General features: G+C 49.1%; 1 protein-coding gene across 7 annotated transcripts in view; it reads left to right on the forward strand.

Annotated features, from left to right (window-relative positions):
• The window catches only part of LOC139228730 (tropomyosin alpha-4 chain), a 210809-nt gene that overhangs the window by 180557 nt on the left and 11803 nt on the right, over positions 1 to 18449 (forward strand). For 5 of the 7 annotated variants that reach the window (XM_070860025.1, XM_070860027.1, XM_070860029.1 and 2 more), the window contains 3 exons: positions 773 to 848; positions 2617 to 2679; positions 3515 to 3584. In XM_070860025.1, the coding sequence (XP_070716126.1) occupies positions 773 to 848; positions 2617 to 2679; positions 3515 to 3584 (209 nt within the window). Of the gene's footprint in view, positions 1 to 772; positions 849 to 2616; positions 2680 to 3514; positions 3585 to 7192; positions 7359 to 18449 lie in introns of those variants that run through there. The other 2 variants (XM_070860028.1, XM_070860030.1) reach the window with 2 other exon arrangements.

Below are 18449 nucleotides of genomic sequence, written 5' to 3' on the forward strand. Positions count from 1 at the left end.
TCAGTCTAATATGCAGCACTTTATCGAAGACATTTTGGAAATGCAAATATATTATGTCTACTGCATTACTCTCATCTACCCTTTCTGTTACATTTCATCGAATAAATTAGCGGCCAACGTAAAAGGGAACCCAAAAATCTTCCATAAACATATAAATAGTAAAAAGATAGTTAAAGAAAGGGTGGGGCTGATGAGGGACCAAACAGGAGGAATTCTTGTTGAGGCAGAGGGCATGGCTGAGGTACTAAATGAGTACTTTGCATCTTCACTAAAGGAGGGGAGGCTGCCAATGTAGCAATAAAGGAGGAGGCTGTAGCAATTATTAAATGGGATAAAAATAGATGAAGAGGACGTACTTATTTTGGTGTGGAGAGCGTGTTTACCATGTCTAATGTCCGCACCCCTTCCCTTTACAAAGATTCTGGAACTGCACCAAGTAAACGGGTGAGTGGAACGTCTGCAGAGCCTGGGGTAGATTGAGCGCCGCTCCCACCGATCGCTGTGTGGGATTTAGCATTGACGTCTGTTGCACAGCGTCATTGACCAGGACGACTGGAGACCTGCTCTGCTGCACGGACCTAGTGCGTACACATATCGCAGTGTGTGCTGCCCCTGGGCCCTCGGCTCTTCTGGGCCCCGTACCCTCATTCGCCGCACCTCCGCCACAATTCCTCACCGCTCCTCATAGCAAGTCATCCTCATTTGAGGGACCACCTATGATGATCACAATGTGTCATTGAATTCTCACTCCAACTTTGTCTCCTTTACACAGGAAGTGTGCTGACCTGGAAGAAGAGTTGAAAAATGTCACCAACAATCTCAAGTCTCTGGAAGCTCAGTCGGATAAGGTGAGCCTCTGTCGTCCTTGCTCGCATTCGCTCGGGGGAATTAGGTTTGAATCGAACTTGAAGCAATGGTTTGGGCTTTTCCTGTTTTCTTTTCCCCCCCCGCCCCCTCCCTCTCTCTGGACTAAACCGTTCCCAGCTTCCAATCCACCTGCCCAAGTCAGACCTTTCCTAGACCCCATGGAGACCTGAGCAAGGTTTTGAGAAGTGAGTTAATCCAACAAAAGAAAGAGGTGCATTTCTAAAGCACCTTTCTCCAGCTCGGGATTTCCCAAATCACCTTACAGCCAATGAAGTACTTAATGAAATGTAGTCACTGCTGTAATGTGGGAAACTCAGCAGCCAATTTGCGCACAGCAAGCTCCCACAAACTGCAATGCGATAATGACCCGATAATCTGTTTGTGACGTTGGTTGATGGAGAAATATATACCCGGACACTGGGGATAACTCTACTGCTCTTCAAAATAGTGCCACGGGATCTTTTATGCCCACCTCAGAGGACGGACAGGGCCTCCGTTTTACGTCTCATCCAAAAGATGGCACCTCAGCACCACACTGCAGTGTTGGCCTGGATTGTTTGCTCAAATCTCTGGAGTGGGACTCGAACCCACAACCTCGTGACTTGGAGACGAGAGTGTTTCTAACTGAGCCAGGGCTACCGCTCAGACCTGCCCGGGCCTTGTAGGGAGGCCCACTGGTTGGCTGTAAACCCAGTGTGTCTCACCTAATGCCTGCTGCTCAGCTACCCGCCAGTACTGGTCCATGACGCATCGCGTGCCCTTCCTGCTCACACTTGTCACTGAGTGCTGACTCCCTCTCTCCAGCTCCACAGGCAGTTTCTGTTTTACTGCTCCTGAGTAACACACTCGGGCTCTGCCGCCGGGTCCCATTGGAGATGCTGCTACTCATCACAGAGTGATTTCATTGGTCGGTTGTCCATTGGGTTCCGCCCAGTAAAATAAGCTTGTTGGTCTTCTGCTGGGTGATATTTCCCGATCGTAAATTCATTGTTTCTGTATCACTGAACTGAAAGGCTTTCCTTGAAACGATTTCTCCCACCCCAGCCCCTCTGCTGCATATTGGGAAATTTGCAAATGATTAAAAATAAACCGCCACAGACAAGGGTCCCGGGCTCTGATCTCGCCCCCTGCCCCTTGTCCCCGAGCTGTGCCTGCGTGTGTTGTGGGCTGTGGTTTGATGGATTTGGACAGACCCCACCCATTCACCAATATCCACCAATCCCTTGACGTGGTGGTGTTCTCCCTTCTAACCCACAACTGCACTATGCTGTCCCTCAGTCACCTTCAGGGTGTGGCAAAGAGGCTGAGTTTAAACCCCAATAAATAGACATCATGACAATTCCTTGATACATCCCTTAATAGCTGTGCCATTCAGGAGTCAAGCACTTCATCCCACAAAGGATAGTAGAAATCTAGAACCCCCCCCCCCCCCCCAAAAGGCTGTGATGCTGGGGGTCTGTTGGAGCTGTGATGACAGAGACCATTGGATTTTTGTTGGGCGAGAGTATTGAAGGATGTGAGCGACGGATAAATGTTGAGGTACAGATCAGTCATTGAAAGGCGGAACAGAGTCGAGGGGCTGAATGGTCTCTCATGTTCCTCATGGGGACAGCAAGCTCCCAATTAAAAGAAATTTATGAAAATTGCTCTGAGTTCTGGTACTTGGGTTTGCCGGGATTACGGGGTTGCGGGGAGAATCGCTGATGCCCGAGTCTTGCCTCGGTCACTAACTGATCTTTCTGTTGACAGTACTCTGAGAAAGAGGACAAGTATGAGGACGAGATCAAGATTCTGTCTGACAAACTCAAAGAGGTGGGTCATTAATAAAAGCTGCTAATCCTGTGGTGCTTGAATTTAATGGAACCTGTGTTTTGCATTAATAATTGAATGGTATAAATGTGGGTTTGGTGAATCATTTTCCTTTGCACGCTCTCTCTCGGCGAGCTCCATTTAAACCATCATTTTTTTCATTGCTTTCAACTAGTCAGGGTTAATCAGTAACTGCTCGACGCAGGAGTCAGAGAGCTCCCATGTTCTGAATGTTTACGGTCCTTATCGGTCTCTGTTTATCATTCACATTCTTTTCCTCCCATCCCCCGCCCAGCTCTGGGACTGTACAACCAGCACACTACTGTCCCTTGGGTGGGTTTAGATGGGAATGTGAGCAGGAGCTGTCAATTATCCATGCAATCTTTCTTTTTAAAGCCTTTAATAAAGTGGTGCGTTGCCTTTGTGTCCATGCCTTAGAATGAGCAGGTTCCAGTGATGAAGGCAATGTATTGGCCACACTGCACGGTTACCTCTGGGATTGTGTTTCCAAATATAACCTCCAGTTGTGGGGTGAGGAATAAGGGGTCATGAAGAAGGGCAGCCTGTTAATTGAGAGATTGGCCGTGGCTGTGTGCAGGTCAGGTCCTGCGATACCAGATCTCCAAACGTATCTCTGACCTCCCTTGTCCCCAGTCTGTCGCTGGAAGTCGATCCCAGTCTGGCTTCAATGGTGCTTCTCGTCCCAACCCAGCCCAAAGTGTATTCTGTATTTAACCGAGCCCACTTGAGTGCATCAATAGTTGCAGTTCCATAAGGCTGACCTCTTGGTCTTTTAATCCTTCTTAATAATGCTGTTAATACTGGTTCTGATTGACAGGCAGAAACTCGTGCCGAGTTTGCTGAGAGGACTGTCGCCAAACTGGAAAAGACCATCGACGACCTGGAAGGTACAAGGTTTCTCATTGTATTTAATAACTCCACGAGCCAATTGCATGTGTCTCTCTCAATTGACTGACTCTTTTGTGTCTCTCCCTCCCTCCCTCTCTGTCTTTGTCTCTGTCTTTGTCTCTGTCTTTGTCTCTGTCTCTGTCTCTGTCTCTGTCTCTGTCTCTGTCTCTCTCTCTCTCTCTCCATTCTTCTTTCTTTTCTCTCTCTCTCGGACACTGATATGAAAGCTATTCCAGGGCAATGAGTATTTCAATGTAAGCAGTAAGCCAGACTGTTTCCTATTGATGTGTAGAGAGATGAAGCCAGCCTGGGTGGCCAGGTCAGGAGCAGAGGCTACGAGGGGTTTGTTTGTCTGCTGACATCTCCACTTCTCTCGAGGCGATGAAAGCGGTTTTGTACCTTCGTACGGTGTTACATTAGACCTTTTTAAAAACCCTATTGTGTTTATTTTTGTCGTGGTTGTGTAAGCCATGAGGATCTCTGTCCCGCACAGATCCACGGCTTGGGAGTGCTGGAATGGGCTGAGAGGAGTTACTGAGCCTAACATCGGTCAGTCAGTCACCGCAGTCGGCCATTCCCGAGCTTTCCCCCTCGTGTGGCTCAATAACGCTTGAGCCTGTTTTCCAGGGTAACCCTCAAATTCCCTGTTCAAACACAAATCCATCGGGTCTTTCCCTCTCTGGCTCACCACCAGAAAATTCAACAGTCGCAAACGATTTTAAAATCCATGCAGTGATTGTCTGACTGCGCAGTCTGACTCCCGTCCGCCAATATTCCCAGTCCCCCTCGTTATTCCGGGTCACTCGTGGTGTTGGTGCATCTGGTGTTGCCATGGGCTCTCGGTGTTAACAAAGCATGGTGTGCGGTGCAATAGTTTGTGTTTCCGGTGTCGTTTATCCTGCTCATTCATCATCACAGGCAGTCCCTCGCAATCGAGGAAAACTTGCTTTCACTCTAAAAATGAGTCCTTAGGTGACTGAACTGTCCAATAAGGGAACCACAGTCTCTGCCACAGGTGGGACAGATAGTCGTTGAGGGAAGGGGAGGGTGGGACTGGTTTGCCACACGCTCCTTCCGCTACCTGCGCTTGATTTCTGCATGCTCTCGGCGACAAGACTCGAGGTGCTCAGCGCCCTCCCAGATGCACTTCCTCCACTTAGGGTGGTCTTTGGCCAGGGACTCCCAGGTGTCGGTGGGGATGTTGCACTTTATCAGGGAGACTTTGAGGGTATCCTTGTAACGTTTCCTCTGCCCACCTTTGACTCGTTTGCCGTGAAGGAGTTCCGAGTGGAGCGCTTGCTTTGGGAGTCTTGTGTCTGGCATGCGAACAATGTGGCCTGCCCAGCGGAGTTGATCAAGTGTGGCCAGTGCTTCGATGTTGTCCTGGTCGAGGACGCTAACGTTGGTGCGTCTATCCTCCCAGGGGATTTGCAGGATCTTGCGGCGACATCGTTGGTGGTATTTTTCCAGCAACTTGAGGTGTCTACTGTACATGGTCCATGTCTCTCAGCCATACGGGAGGGCGGGTATCACTACAGCCCTGTGAGTTTGGTGGCAGGGCTGGTGGTTATCAGAAGGTCTGTTGTATGCTGAGTGAATGAGGCAGGCATGTCTGTGTCACACCAGCATTAGGTCTCTTCTCCTCCCTTCCCCTCCAGCTGCTGTGTCTGTACGTCCCAATTTATAGATATTGTAATGCACCTGAAGGAGGCCATTCAGCCCATTGTGCCGGGGCCAGCTCTTTAACCAAGCTATGCAATTAATCCCGCTCCCCGCTCGTTTCCCATAGCCTTGCAAATATTTATTTTTCAAATATATGTTCAACTCCATTTTGAAAGTTACTATTGAATCTGCTTCCACCGGCCTTTCAAGCAGCGTGTTCCAGATTGTATCTAACTTGGGTCGACACAGGTGAATGTGAATATTGACACATCCATCCCGTACGGACACAGAGGGTTTATGTGCTCAATACATGAGTCTGTGTCTTTGCAGTGCACCGATAGTGGGGTCCCCTAAAACTTGCCGGGTAAGTGCACCAGTATCGATAGCTAATGTTCTCTCAGACTCTCTGGCTGTTGCACAGTATGTGGGGGTGACAACAAGATTGCTCTTGCTAGATACTGGGGATCAATGAGATGACTTGATGACCCCCAGTGACATCTCTGAGGGAAGGGGTGGTGGGCGGGGGGTTTGTGGGCGGGGGTGGTTGTGCTTGGGTGTACAAGGTGTTTAACAGAATGGTGAAATCGAGAGTTGAACGGTAAATTCTGATAAATCAGTTCAGCCAGACAGGGGCACAGCTTGTGTGTTGAAGACACAGTTCACTGAGTATTATCAGCCGGACCCAGATGGCACGGACCTTGTTTAGGAAAGGGCTGAGATGGGAAGAGGTTTGGGATTGTCTAAGGATGGGATAGAACATGAGAAGGCCCCTCGAGCCTGCTCCGCCATTCAATAAGATCATGGCTGATCTGATCATACCACCCTCTTGGCCTTTATTGCAAAGGGGATGGAGTACAAAAGCAGGGAAGTCTTGCTACAGCTATACAAGGTATTGTTGAGGCCAGACCTGGAATACTGCGTGCAGTTTTGGTTTTCATATTTACGAAGGGATATACTTTGGAGGCAGTTCAGAGAAGGTTCACTAGGTTGATTCCGGGGATGAGGGGGTTGACTTATGAGGAAAGGTTGAGTAGGTTGGGCCTCTACTCATTGGAATTCAGAAGAATGAGAGGTGATCTTATCGAAAAGTATAAGGTTATGAGGGGGCTTGACAAGGTGGATGCAGAGAGGATGTTTCCACTAATAGAGGAGACTAGAACTAGAGGGCACGATCTTAGAATAAGGGGCCGCCCATTTAAAACTGAAATGAGGAGAAATTTATTTTCTGAGGGTTGTATATCTGTGGAATTCGCTGCCTCAGAGAGCTGTGGAAGCTGGGACATTGAATAAATTTAAGACAGAAATAGACATTTTTTTAAACGATAAGGGTTATGGGGAAATGGAGCTGAGTCCATGATCAGATCAGCCATGATCTTATTAAATGGCGGAGCAGGCTCGAGGGGCCGTATGGCCGACTCCTGTTCCTATTTCTTATGTTCTTATGGGATTAAATGGGCTGAAGGGCTTTCCTCACCTTAATGACTGTTGTGTTTGTGAATAATGGGACCTATTGAGATACTTGGTGTAACAGGATGGGTTGCTCAGAAAGGCGACTACTTTCATAGATCTTTTGTCACTAGACCTCTCATTGGCTTGAGTTTACTTTTGGCCTAGTCTAACCCCAATAGACAGCAGCAAGCACTAAATCTCCATGGTTGCCGCAGCATCACATTTAAGTTTGATTTCAAATGTTTTTTTTTCCTAAAAACCAACATCAAAAACTATTCCGATGTCATCTTGCGATGTCTTGACTTGTTTTTCCTTTGATTTTACGCCAATAATTTCTCCCTTTTTTTTGTTTCCTTCACTTTTTCACCTCCACTTTTTTTATTGATTTTTCACTAAACATCACATTCATCCCATCATCACATGATCTCTTTACATCACCATAATCACTCGGTCACTCGCTTTGAAACCTGGCTGCCCTGTGCCCTTCGACCTCCAGATGAACTCTATGCCCAGAAGCTGAAGTACAAAGCGATCAGTGAGGAGTTAGACCATGCCCTCACTGACATGACTTCTTTGTAAATGACCTTTGCCCCCTGCACCCTCCTCACCCTCCTCGGTGCTCTTTTTATGTCTAAATATTCGTTGGTGAGTTCCTGTTAATTAAAAATGATTTGGCTAATTACATCAGTGCTTCTCCTCTGTCGTTCTCGCTGTTCAATTTCCTTGTGTGAAAATAAAGCTGGGACTCGCTTGCTGTCTGTTTCTCCTCTTGTATGTTTTTATTTCTCTCTCGTACATTGTTTTCTTTTGCCAAAAATGTTAACGCAATGCACTAGCACCCAATGGATTAACTGAGTCAGTGATTGGACGCTGAGGATGATCCCAGTAGGATTCATCAGTTGATCACTCGCCAGACTTTGCCTGCCCTGTCACCCTGTGAATTTAGCAATGCAAGCAGGAAACTCATTTATTCTGATGATTGCAGAAAGAACCTTCCATTTATACAAACCTTCTTGCAACTCTCGAATGTCAATATCATCATTTTTCACATCTGATTAATTAAAGATTTACATTTATATAGAGCCTTTCACATCCCCAGCCTGTTCCAAGGCGCTTTACAGCCAATGAAGTTCTTTTCAAATGTAGCCACTGTTGTAATGTGGGAAACGCAGCGGCCAATTTGCGCACAGCAAGCTCCCACAAGCAGCAATGTGATAATGACCCGATAATACATTTTAGTGATGGTTGAGGGATATTGGCCAAGTCACCAGAGAGAGTTCTCGAATTAGTGTCCTGGGATCTTTTGCGTCCAGCTGAGGAGGCAAATGGTGGCCCCATCCAAAGACTGCACCTCCGACAGTGCAGCATTCCCTCAGTACGGCACTGAAGTGTCAGCCTGGATCATGGGCCCAAGTCTCTGGAGTGGTGCTTGAACCCATGATCTTCTGGCTCCGAGGCGAGAGTGCTATTACTGAACCACAGGAAGAACCCCCCCCCCATATAAACCTGATCGCATCTCTCGACTGTCACTACAGCAATATCCCACATATAATTACTTTTTTAACATAGTGACTACTGTAAGCAAATGTGCACAGCAGGATACCACAAGCAACAATGGGAATAACCAAACTATCCGGTGTGTGTGATTTTTTTTTTTACGTGTTTGGGAAAGTGATATTGCGCAGAACTGTCTGCTCTTCAACTATTACCACAAGATCTTTACAGTTCACTAAGCCGGGATTTGACCAAAAGCTGATGCCGATGATAATGCAGTGCTCCCTCTAACAGCAGAGAATACTAGAAACACTCAGCGGGTCAGGCAGCATCTGTGGAGAGAGGAATGTGGGCTTTAATCTTTCAGGCCGATTTACATTTATGTCGCTGCTCTCCCTCTGCCGCGTCGGACTAGACTGTGCTTGGGTTCAGGAACCGACCTTGAACCCATGACCTTTGTGACCTCAGAGACCAGAGTGCTACGATGTGAGCCAAGCTCAGTGTGTTTGTATGTCACAAATGTACATTGGCCTGCCTGCCGCTGGGGGGAAGCCGAGTCCCACTCCATGGCCATCGTCACTCACAGCACTACATTTTAAATCTTGGGAAGAAAAATTGGTACTTAGATCAGATTTAAAGAAGGAAAGAACTTGGATTTATATAGTGACTTTTGAGATTTCAGAATAATTTAAAGCCTATGTGGCTCAGTGGGCAGCACTCTCGCCTCTGAGTCAGAAAGTTGAGGGTTCAAGTCCCACTCCAGGGACTTGAGCACATAAATCTAGGCTGACACTCCCAGTGCAGTGCTGAGGGAGTGCTGCACTGTCAGAGGTGCCGCCTTTCAGATGATCCGTTAAACTGAGGTCCCGTCTGTTCTCAAGTGGACATAAAAGATCCCACGGCACTATTTCAAAGAGCAGGGGAGTTATCCTCGGTGTCCTGGGGCCAATATTTATCCCTCAATCAGCGTCACTAAAACAGATTATCTGGTCATTATCACATTGCTGCGTGTGGGAGCTTGCTGTGCTCAAATTGCCTGCCGCGTTTCCCACATTACAACAGTGACTACACTCCAAAAGTACTTCATTGGCTGTAAAGTGCTTTGAGACTTCCGGTGATCGTGAAAGGCGCTATATAAATGCAAGTCTTTCTTTCAATGAAGTATAGTCACTTTTGTAATGTAGGGAAACGTGGCAGGCAATTGTCTCACAGCAAATCCCACAAACAGTGATGACCAGATAATTGTTTTAGTATTGGGAACATTAGGAACAGCCCCTCGAGCCTGCTCCACCATTCTGTTAGACTCTGGATGATTGGTACATCATCCATTTACCTGCCTTTGCTCCATGTTCCTCGATACCCTCACCCAACAAAAATCGATCCATCTCTGTCCTGAAATCTCCAAATGATCCCAGCATCCATAGTCTTTTTTGGGGAGAGTTCCAGATTTCTCCTGCCCTTTGTGTGAGAAAGTGCTTCCTGCTTTCACCCCGGAGTGGCCTGGCTCTGATAGTAAGGTTATGCCCTCTTGTTCTGGACTGCCCCATCAGAGCAGATAGTCTTTCTCTCTCTCTCTCTCTCTCTCTCTCTCCCTCTCTCTCTCTCTCTCTCTCTCTCTCTGCCTGTGTCACTCGTTCTCTATCTCTCTCTCTCTCTCTCTGCCTGTGTCGCTCTCTCTCTGCCTGTGTGTCTCTCTCTCTCCCCCCCCTCTCTCCCTCTCTCTCTGCCTGTGTCTCTCTCTCTCTCTCTCTCTCTCTCTGCCTGTGTCTCTCTTTCTCTCTCTCTCTGCCTGTGTTGCTCGCGCTCTCGTTCTCTCTCTGCCTGTCTCTCTCTCTCTCTCTCTCTCTGCCTGTGTCGCTCGTTCTCTATCTCTCTCTCTCTCTCTCTCTGCCTGTGTCGCTCTCTCTCTGCCTGTGTGTGTCTCTCTCCCTCTCTCTCCCTCTCTCTCTCTCTCCCTCTCTGCCTGTGTATGTCTCTCTCTCTCTCTCTGCCTATGTCTCTCTTTCTCTCTCTCTCTCTCTGCCTGTGTCGCGCTCTCTCTGCCTGTGTTGCTCGCGCTCTCGCTCTCTCTCGCGCTCTCTCTCTCTCTCGCGCTCTCTCTCTCTCGCGCTCTCTCTCTCTCGCTCTCTCGCGCCGCTCTCTCTCTCGCGCCGCGCTCTCTCTCTCCGCTCTCGCTCTCCGCTCTCTCTCGCTTCCTGCCTGTGTCTCGCGCTCTCTCATTGAATCGTTGTAAACATTTCGATTAGATCGCCCCACGCCTAAATCTTCTAAACTTGGAAAATTACAAACCAAGTTTATGGAACCTGCCCTCGCAGTTTAACCCTCTAAGCCTCGGTATGATTCTGGTGTATCTGCACTGCACCTGCTCGAATGCTAATCTACCCTTCCTGTGGTGTGGTGCCCCAAACATAGTTATGCAGGATGGGGTCCGACAAAGGCTCTCTGCAATGTTGATTGAGGGATAAATATAAATATTGGTTAGGGCACCAGGGAGAACAACCCTGCTCTTCTTCGATTAGTGCCACGGGATCTTTTACATCCACCTGAGAGCGGATGGGCCTCTGTTTAACAACTCATCTAATAGACGGCACCTCCGACAATGCGGCGCTCCTTCAGCACTGCGCTGGGAGTGTCGGGCTAGATTATGTGCTCAAGTCTCTCGAGTGGGAGTTGAGCCCACAACCTCCTGACTCAGGCGAGTGTGCGGCCCACTGCAATCGACACGGTAACCTGACTCTAAAGGTGCCATGATTTGAATTGTAGCTCTTCCCTTCCCATCTTACACACACATCAGCTGTAACCTTTGAACCCTCACTGTCTGTTTTATCACACCCATGTACCCATTGTTTCCCACGGACTGTTGTGCTACAGTCAATCAAGTCATTCATTTCCCTTCTTCGAAGCAGCCTTCAGGATTTAGCACACTGAATGTGAATTGAAGGGTGTGTCTTTGCAACTTTCGAATGCATAAAAGGTGTGGGTTATACACTTGGTCAAATCTAACCAGTCTATTATGTTACTTTGTCAAACGCCGTTTAAAAGTCCATATACACAGCATCCACCACACTACCCTCATCAACCCTCTCCGATACCTCATCAAAGAACTCGATCAAGGTACTGAAACACGATTTGCCTTTTAACAAATCCGTTCATTTATTTACCCATATTTTTCAAAGTGCCAGTTAATTTTGTTCCGAATCAGTATCTCAAAGTTTCCCCAGCGCTTACTGGCCTTTAATTACTGGGTTTATTTTGCACTCCTGTTCAGAAAAGGGGAGAAACGTTTGCAACCCTCCAGTCCTTTGGCACTGCTCCCATATCTGGGGAGATTGTGGTCAGAACCGCTGCAATTTCCACTCTATTCCCACAGTGACCCAGGATACATCCCTTCCGGACCTGGTGACTTTCTACTTTGTGGACTGCCAACCTTCGAAGTGTCTCTATCTATTTTTATTCTACTCAATAGCTCGACTACCTCCTTTACTGTGACATTGGCAGCATCCTCTTGGTTAATGAAGACAGTCGCAAAGTCCTCATTTAGTACGTCAGCCATGCCCGCTGTCTCCACAACATCTCCTTTTTGGTCCCTAAGTGGCCCCACCCTTCCTTTTGATATTTTACTATTTATATGTTTATAAATGACTTGGATTCCCTTTTCTGTTGCTGCTAATCTATTCTCCTATTGCTTGGCCCCTCATACTTCCTTCTCCAGTTCTCCCCTGTGCTCTTATATTCAGCCTGGTGGCAGTGTGGCTCTCCTCACCTGTCCCCCGCCTCCTCCTCCAGGGCATCTCGCCTTGTTCCACCCCACTCGCCTCTCATTTAAACTCCTCGTTCACTGCCGCCCACCCAAGTCTCACACCAAGTTTCTCATCGAGTTATCTTCACCACTTCCCTCCCTCGGCCTCTTCTCATCCTCGGTGATTTCAACCTCCATCTCAACACATCGTGCTCCGTCTTTTCCGCATTCACTGGCTGCCTGTCCTCCCTAACTCTCGCCCTCCATATAAACCCCCCCAACCCATAGTCACGGCCACCCCCTCGACCTTGCCATCTGGCATGACCTCTCTACTCCCATTGTGTCAATTGCCGATAAGGCAGTCGCTAATCACTTTCTTTTATCGCTCTCCACCCACATCCCTCTTTCTCACCCCACCTCCCACCCCCCCAATTCAACTTCCTTCTGTGTCCGTCCCAGAAAGATTTCCCCCAAGTTACTTACCTCACTTTCAAATGCCCAACTGTCCAGCCTTTGGCCCTCCATTCACCACGACATTTCTGCATCTACCGATCGGCTCAACCACACCCTCGCCTCCACCTTTAATGCCCCAGTCCCCATTAAAACCATTACTCTCTCTCACCCTGGCTCTTCCCCCTGGCCCTCATCTCCGCTCCCTTGAGTCCAAAGAATGCAAACTTCTACGCTTATGGCGGACAGCTGGTTTAGCCATTCATCGCCAGATCTGGCTGGACCACATGTAGCACTATTGGGTCCTGCTCTCGTCTGCCAAAACTGTTCAAGGATCATCCTGGGAACCATCTTTTAAACCCTTCTCCCTGTCTCCTCCACCCTTGGCTCCAACAAAATGTGAGGAGCTCATGGACTTCTTTGTAACTAAGATCAAGGTCATACATTCAGCTGCCTCCATCGCTTGCCTTCCCCTCTCCCCCTAGCCCCCCGGGCCAAACATCCCATAAGGTTCCCCCCGCCCCAACCACGAGCTCACATCTTTCTTTAGTTTCTCTCCTATCTGCCCTCTCCGTGCTTGCATTGTCCATGAGGCCCATCTCCTACTCCCTCGACTATTTCTACCAAACTGCTGACCACCCAACTTCCCTTCCTGGCCCAGATGTTACCTGATAATTGTTAATCATAGAAATTTACAGCACCGAAGGAGGCCATTTCGGCCCATCGTGTCCATGCCGGCCGACCAAGAGCTATCCGGCCTAATCCCACTTTCCAGCTCTTGGTCCGTAGCCCTGTAGGTTACGACACTTCAAGTGCATATCCAGGTACTTTTTAAATGTGGTGAGGGTTTCTGCCTCTACCACCCTTTCAGGCAGTGAGTTCCAGACCCCCACCACCCTCTGGGTGAAAACATTTCCCCTCAACTCTCCTCTAAACCTCACCCCAATTACTCTGCTAAGGGAAATAGATCCTTCCTGTCCACTCTATCTAGGCCCCTCATAATTTTAATCACCTCAATAAGGTCTCCCCTCAGCCTCCTCTGTTCCAAAGAAAACAACCCCAGCCTATCCAATCTTTCTTCATGGCTAAAATTCTCACAGGCAACATCCTCGTAAATCTCCTCTGTACCCTCTCTAGTGCAATCACATCTTTCCTGTAATGTGGTGACCAGAACAGCACGCAGTACTCTAGCTGTGGCCCAACTAGTGTTTTATACAGTTCAAGGATAACCTCCCTGCTTTTATATTCTATGCCTCAGCTAATAAAGGCAAGTATTCTATATGCCTTCTTAACCACCTTATCTACCTGGTCTGCTCCCTTCAGGGATCTGTGGACCTGCACTCCAAGGTCCCTTTGTTGCTCTACCCTTCTCAGTGTCCTACCATTTAATGCGTATTCCCTTGCCTTGTTAGCCCTCCCCAAATGCAGTACATCACACTTCTCTGGATTAAATTCCATTTGCCACTGTTCTGCCCACCTGACCGGTTCATTGATATCTTCCTGCAGTCTACAGCTTTCTTCTTCATTATCAGCCACACGGCCGATTTTAGTGTCATCTGTAAACTTCTTAATCATACGCCCAACATTCAAGTCTAAATCATTGATTGTGTACCACAAAAAGCAAGGGACCCAGCACTGAGCCCTGCAGAACCCCACTGGAAACATCCTTCCAGTCACAAAGACAACCATCGACCATTACCCTTTGCTTCCTGCCTCCGAGCCAATTTTGGATCCAACTTGCCACTTTGCCCTGGATCCCATGGGCTTTTACTTTTGTGACCAGTCTGCCATGTGAGACCTTATCAAAAGCTTTGCTAAAATCCATATACACTACATCATACACGCTGCCCTCATCGACCCTCCTGGTTACCTCCTCGAAAAATTCAATCAAGTTAGTCAGACACGACCTTCCCTTACCAAATCCATGCTGACTGTCCCTGATTAATCCATGTCTTTCCAAATAAAGATTTATCCTGTCCCTCAGAAGTTTCTCCAATAATTTTCCCAGCACCGCGGTTAGGCTGACTGGCCTGTAATTACTCGGTCTATCCCTTTCTCCCTTTTTAAACAAAGGTACCACATTAGCAGTCCTCCAGTCCTCTGGCACCACACCTGTAGCCAGAGAGGATTGGAAAATGATGGTCAGAGCCTTTGCTATTTCCTCTTTTGCTTCTCTTAACAGCCTGGGATACATTTCATCCGTGCCTGGGGATTTATCCACTTTCAAAGCTTAATTGATCTCTCTCCTCTGGTACTGTCCCACTACCCCTCAAATCTGCTGCCGTCACCCCTCTCCTCAAAAGAAAACATCCTTGTGACCCCTCTGTCCTTGCAATCTACCACCCTATCTCCAACCCTCTTTCCTCTCAAGTCCTTGAACATGTTGTTACCTCCTAAATCTGTGCCTATCTTTCGCGCAACTCCATGTTTGAATCCCTCCTCTGCCACAGTACTGAAAAGACACTTGTCAAAGTCACACATGGCACCTTATGTGACTGACCATGGAAAACTATCCCTCCTCATCCTTTTCGGCCTTTGACACGGTTAACCACAGCGTTCTTCCCCAACACCCCTCCACTGTCGTCCAGCTGGGTGGGACCACACTCGCCTGGTTCCATTCTTTTCTATCTAATCGTAGCCAGAGAATCTCCGGCATTGGATTCTCTGCCCACCCCCACATCGTTACCTCTGGTGTCCCCCAAGGATCTCTCCTTGGCCCCCCTCCTATTTCTCATCTACATGTTGCCCCTTGGCGACATCATCTGAAAACACAGTTTCCACATGTATGCTGATGACACCCAGCTCTACCTCACCACCACTTCCCTCAACCCCTCCACATTCTCTGAATTGTCAGACTGCCTGTCCGACATCCAGTTCTGGATGAGCAGAAGTCTCCTCCAACTAAATATTGGGAAGACCGAAGTCATTGCCTTCGGTCCCACCACAAACTCTGTTCCCTAGCCATTGACCCATCCCCCTCCCTGGCCACTGTCTGAGGCTGAGCCACACTGTTGGCAACCTGGGTGTTGTGTTTGACCCTGAGATGAGCTTCCGAACACATCCGCTGTGTCACTAAGACCGCCTACTCCACCTCTGTCACATCGCCCGTCTCCATCCCTGCCTCAGCTCATCAGCTCCTGAAACCCTCATCCATGCCTTTGTTACCTACGGACTTGACTCTTCCAACTCACTCCTGGCTGGCCTCCGACCTTCCACGAACTTCAGTTCGTCCTAACTCACCAAGTCCCGCTGGCCTCGCCCCCTGTGCTCACTGAGGAGGACACAGGAGCAGGAGGGGGCCATTCAGCCCCTCGAGCCTGTTCCGTCATTGTTTGATCATGACTGATCTGTACCTTCGCTCCATTTACTCGCCTTGGCTCCATATTCCTTGATACCCTTGCCAAACAGAAAATCTATCAATCTCCGCTTGAAAATTTCAATTGACCCCCAGGATCCACAGACTTTTGGGGGAAGAGGGTTCCACAATTCTGCTATCCATTTTGTAGGAAAAGTGCTTCATGATTTCACTCCTGAATGGGAGTCGGTGCCAAACAACAAGGTTCTGAGGCCCCACCTGATGGCAACAACAGGCATACAGGCTGTGAGCACGTAGTGTAGGACTGAGCCATGGAGCAAATCTGAAGCACAGTCTTCGAAATCAATGAGCTGGCGACAGAAAGCAGCGGTGGTCACAGAGTGGGAAAACAGGCGATGGTGTGGCTCTGGGTGGCTGGGAGTTTGTGTAGGCTGGAGCGGGGGAGGTGAATGCAGAGCTAGGCCTGGAGGTGATCGGGGCGTGGGCGAGGGATTCAGACACTGGTGAAGCTCTGACGTTGCAGACACTGTCCATTTCACAGCTACAGATTGGGTAACGCTCTACTTACAGGACAGCAATAAGCAAGAACAGATTTCTACAGCCTGATACTCTCTCTCAGCCTGTAATGGACCCTTCTAACCCTCAGCACGTGCAGAGTCCCAGAACACTGTCAGCCCCCGACCAGCTGAGGGTAGAGATAGTTAGCAGCTGGTGAGATTTGACCAACTGTGCCAGAACTCGCGCTGTTTCACAGCTTGTCAATGTGCTAAATCAGCAAGATTCAGGGTCAGCGTTCAATGTTACTTGTTCAGGAATATTCATGTTCCTCCATTCGGTTAGATCATGGCTGGTCTGCACCTCAATTTACCGGCCTTTAGACCATCTCTCCTGATACCCTTACCAGTGTTCCCTTTAAGCTGTGTGGCATTCAGCACCCCAGGGATCCTACGCAGCCATGACCCGGCCTTCAAATTGGAAAAAAACACGCATGCGCAGACTGTTGAGTGGGTGGGGCTGCTGGTTAAAGAGGCCGTGCAGCACAAAAACCACTGCGGGGAACATTGACCCTTACCCAACAAAAACAATTCATCGGAGTCTTGAAAGCTCTCCACTTGATCCCCCAACATCCACGGCCTTTTGTGGGAGAGATTCCCGAGTGCCAGTGCTGTTTGTGTGAAAAAGTGCGTCCTGTTTTCACTCGGGCTCTGATTCGAAGATCATGTCCCCTAGTTCTGGATTCCCCACCACGGGACGGAGGGTCTGAGCATGGGAAGTCTGCACCTTTAAACATGAAGAAAACATTTCACTGCCAGCGACCCGCATCACCTGCTGATGGTAAAGGGCTCACATTGCCTTGAGGCCTTCATAGGATCAGGAGTAGGCCATTCAGTGCCTTGAACCTATTCCAGCATAAAGAAGGAAGAACTTGCATTTATATAGCGCCTTTTCACGACTACCGGACGTCCCAAAGCGCTTTACGGCCAATGATGTGCTTTTTGCAGTGTAGTCACTGTTGTAATGTAGGAAACGTGACAGCCAATTTGCGCACAGCAAGCTCCCACAAACAGCAATGTGATAATGACCAGAGAATCTGAGGGATAAATATTGGCCAGGGATAACTCCCCTGCTCTTCTTCCAAATAGTGCCCTGGGCTCGTTTACGTCTACCTGAGAAAGCAGACGGGGCCTCGGTTTAACGTCTCATCCAAAAGACGGCCCCTCCGACAGTGCGGCGCTCCCTCAGCGCTGCCCCTCCGACAGTGCGGCGCTCCCTCAGCGCTGCCCCTCCGACAGTGCGGCGCTCCCTCAGCGCTGCCCCTCCGACAGTGCGGCGCTCCCTCAGCGCTGCCCCTCCGACAGTGCGGCGCTCCCTCAGCGCTGCCCCTCCGACAGTGCGGCGCTCCCTCAGCACTGCACTGGAATGTCAGTATAGAATTTTGCGCTTAGATGTCTGGAGCGGGACTTGATCTTCTGACTCGGGTGAAGATGCTACCCACTGGGCCACAGCTGACACATGGTCAGGTCATGGCTGGTCTGTATCTTAACTCTATTTTACTGCCTTTGATACTGTTGCCTAACAAAAACCTACTGATCTCCGTCTTGAAAATATTACTTGACCTCCAGCATCCACAGCCTCTTGGGGGAAGATAGCGGCATAATCCGATCCCGCTATAGCGCCTGACTGCAAGCCGAGGTGATTTAAGGGTTCCCCCGCTGCCAGTGAGCTTGCCCAGCCTCAGTGAGCCCCCCAGAGAGGGGGGTCCCGAGTTGGACCCCCGGACTGTGTATGGCTGATCCCAACCCCGTGCCGAGGGGCTCGGTTCCCATTGGTTGCCGAGGGATCACTGATCGTCATGGAAAAATAAATGTGCCAGTAGAGGCACCGGGCGAGGAGCGCATCGGACTGTGATGCTTCATGTGGTCGAATAGCTTGCTGACACCTATCATGAAGACTCTCGCATGGTGACCTGGGTAAGGTGCGAGGAGGCAGGTGGTGGTAAATGGAGCGAGGGGCGATGACAGGAAAATAATTTTCCGGAAGGTGGCTCAGTAAACATGAGTCCAGTTCCCAGCACCCAACAGATGAGGGGGGAGTCCTTTACTGCCGCCCCCGCCCCCTCACACATCGTCCCAAAGCTGGAGCAGCAAACTGCGCCCATTCCACAAACCGGGCGCGAGATGCACGGCAACAACTGAGAGCAAGAGCTGGATTAATAGCGGAGTGCAGTCCATCAATCTGCCCGATCCATCGCCC

This window comes from Pristiophorus japonicus, chromosome 18 (assembly GCF_044704955.1).
Source record: "Pristiophorus japonicus isolate sPriJap1 chromosome 18, sPriJap1.hap1, whole genome shotgun sequence".
In the NCBI taxonomy this organism is placed as follows: Eukaryota; Metazoa; Chordata; class Chondrichthyes; family Pristiophoridae; genus Pristiophorus; species Pristiophorus japonicus.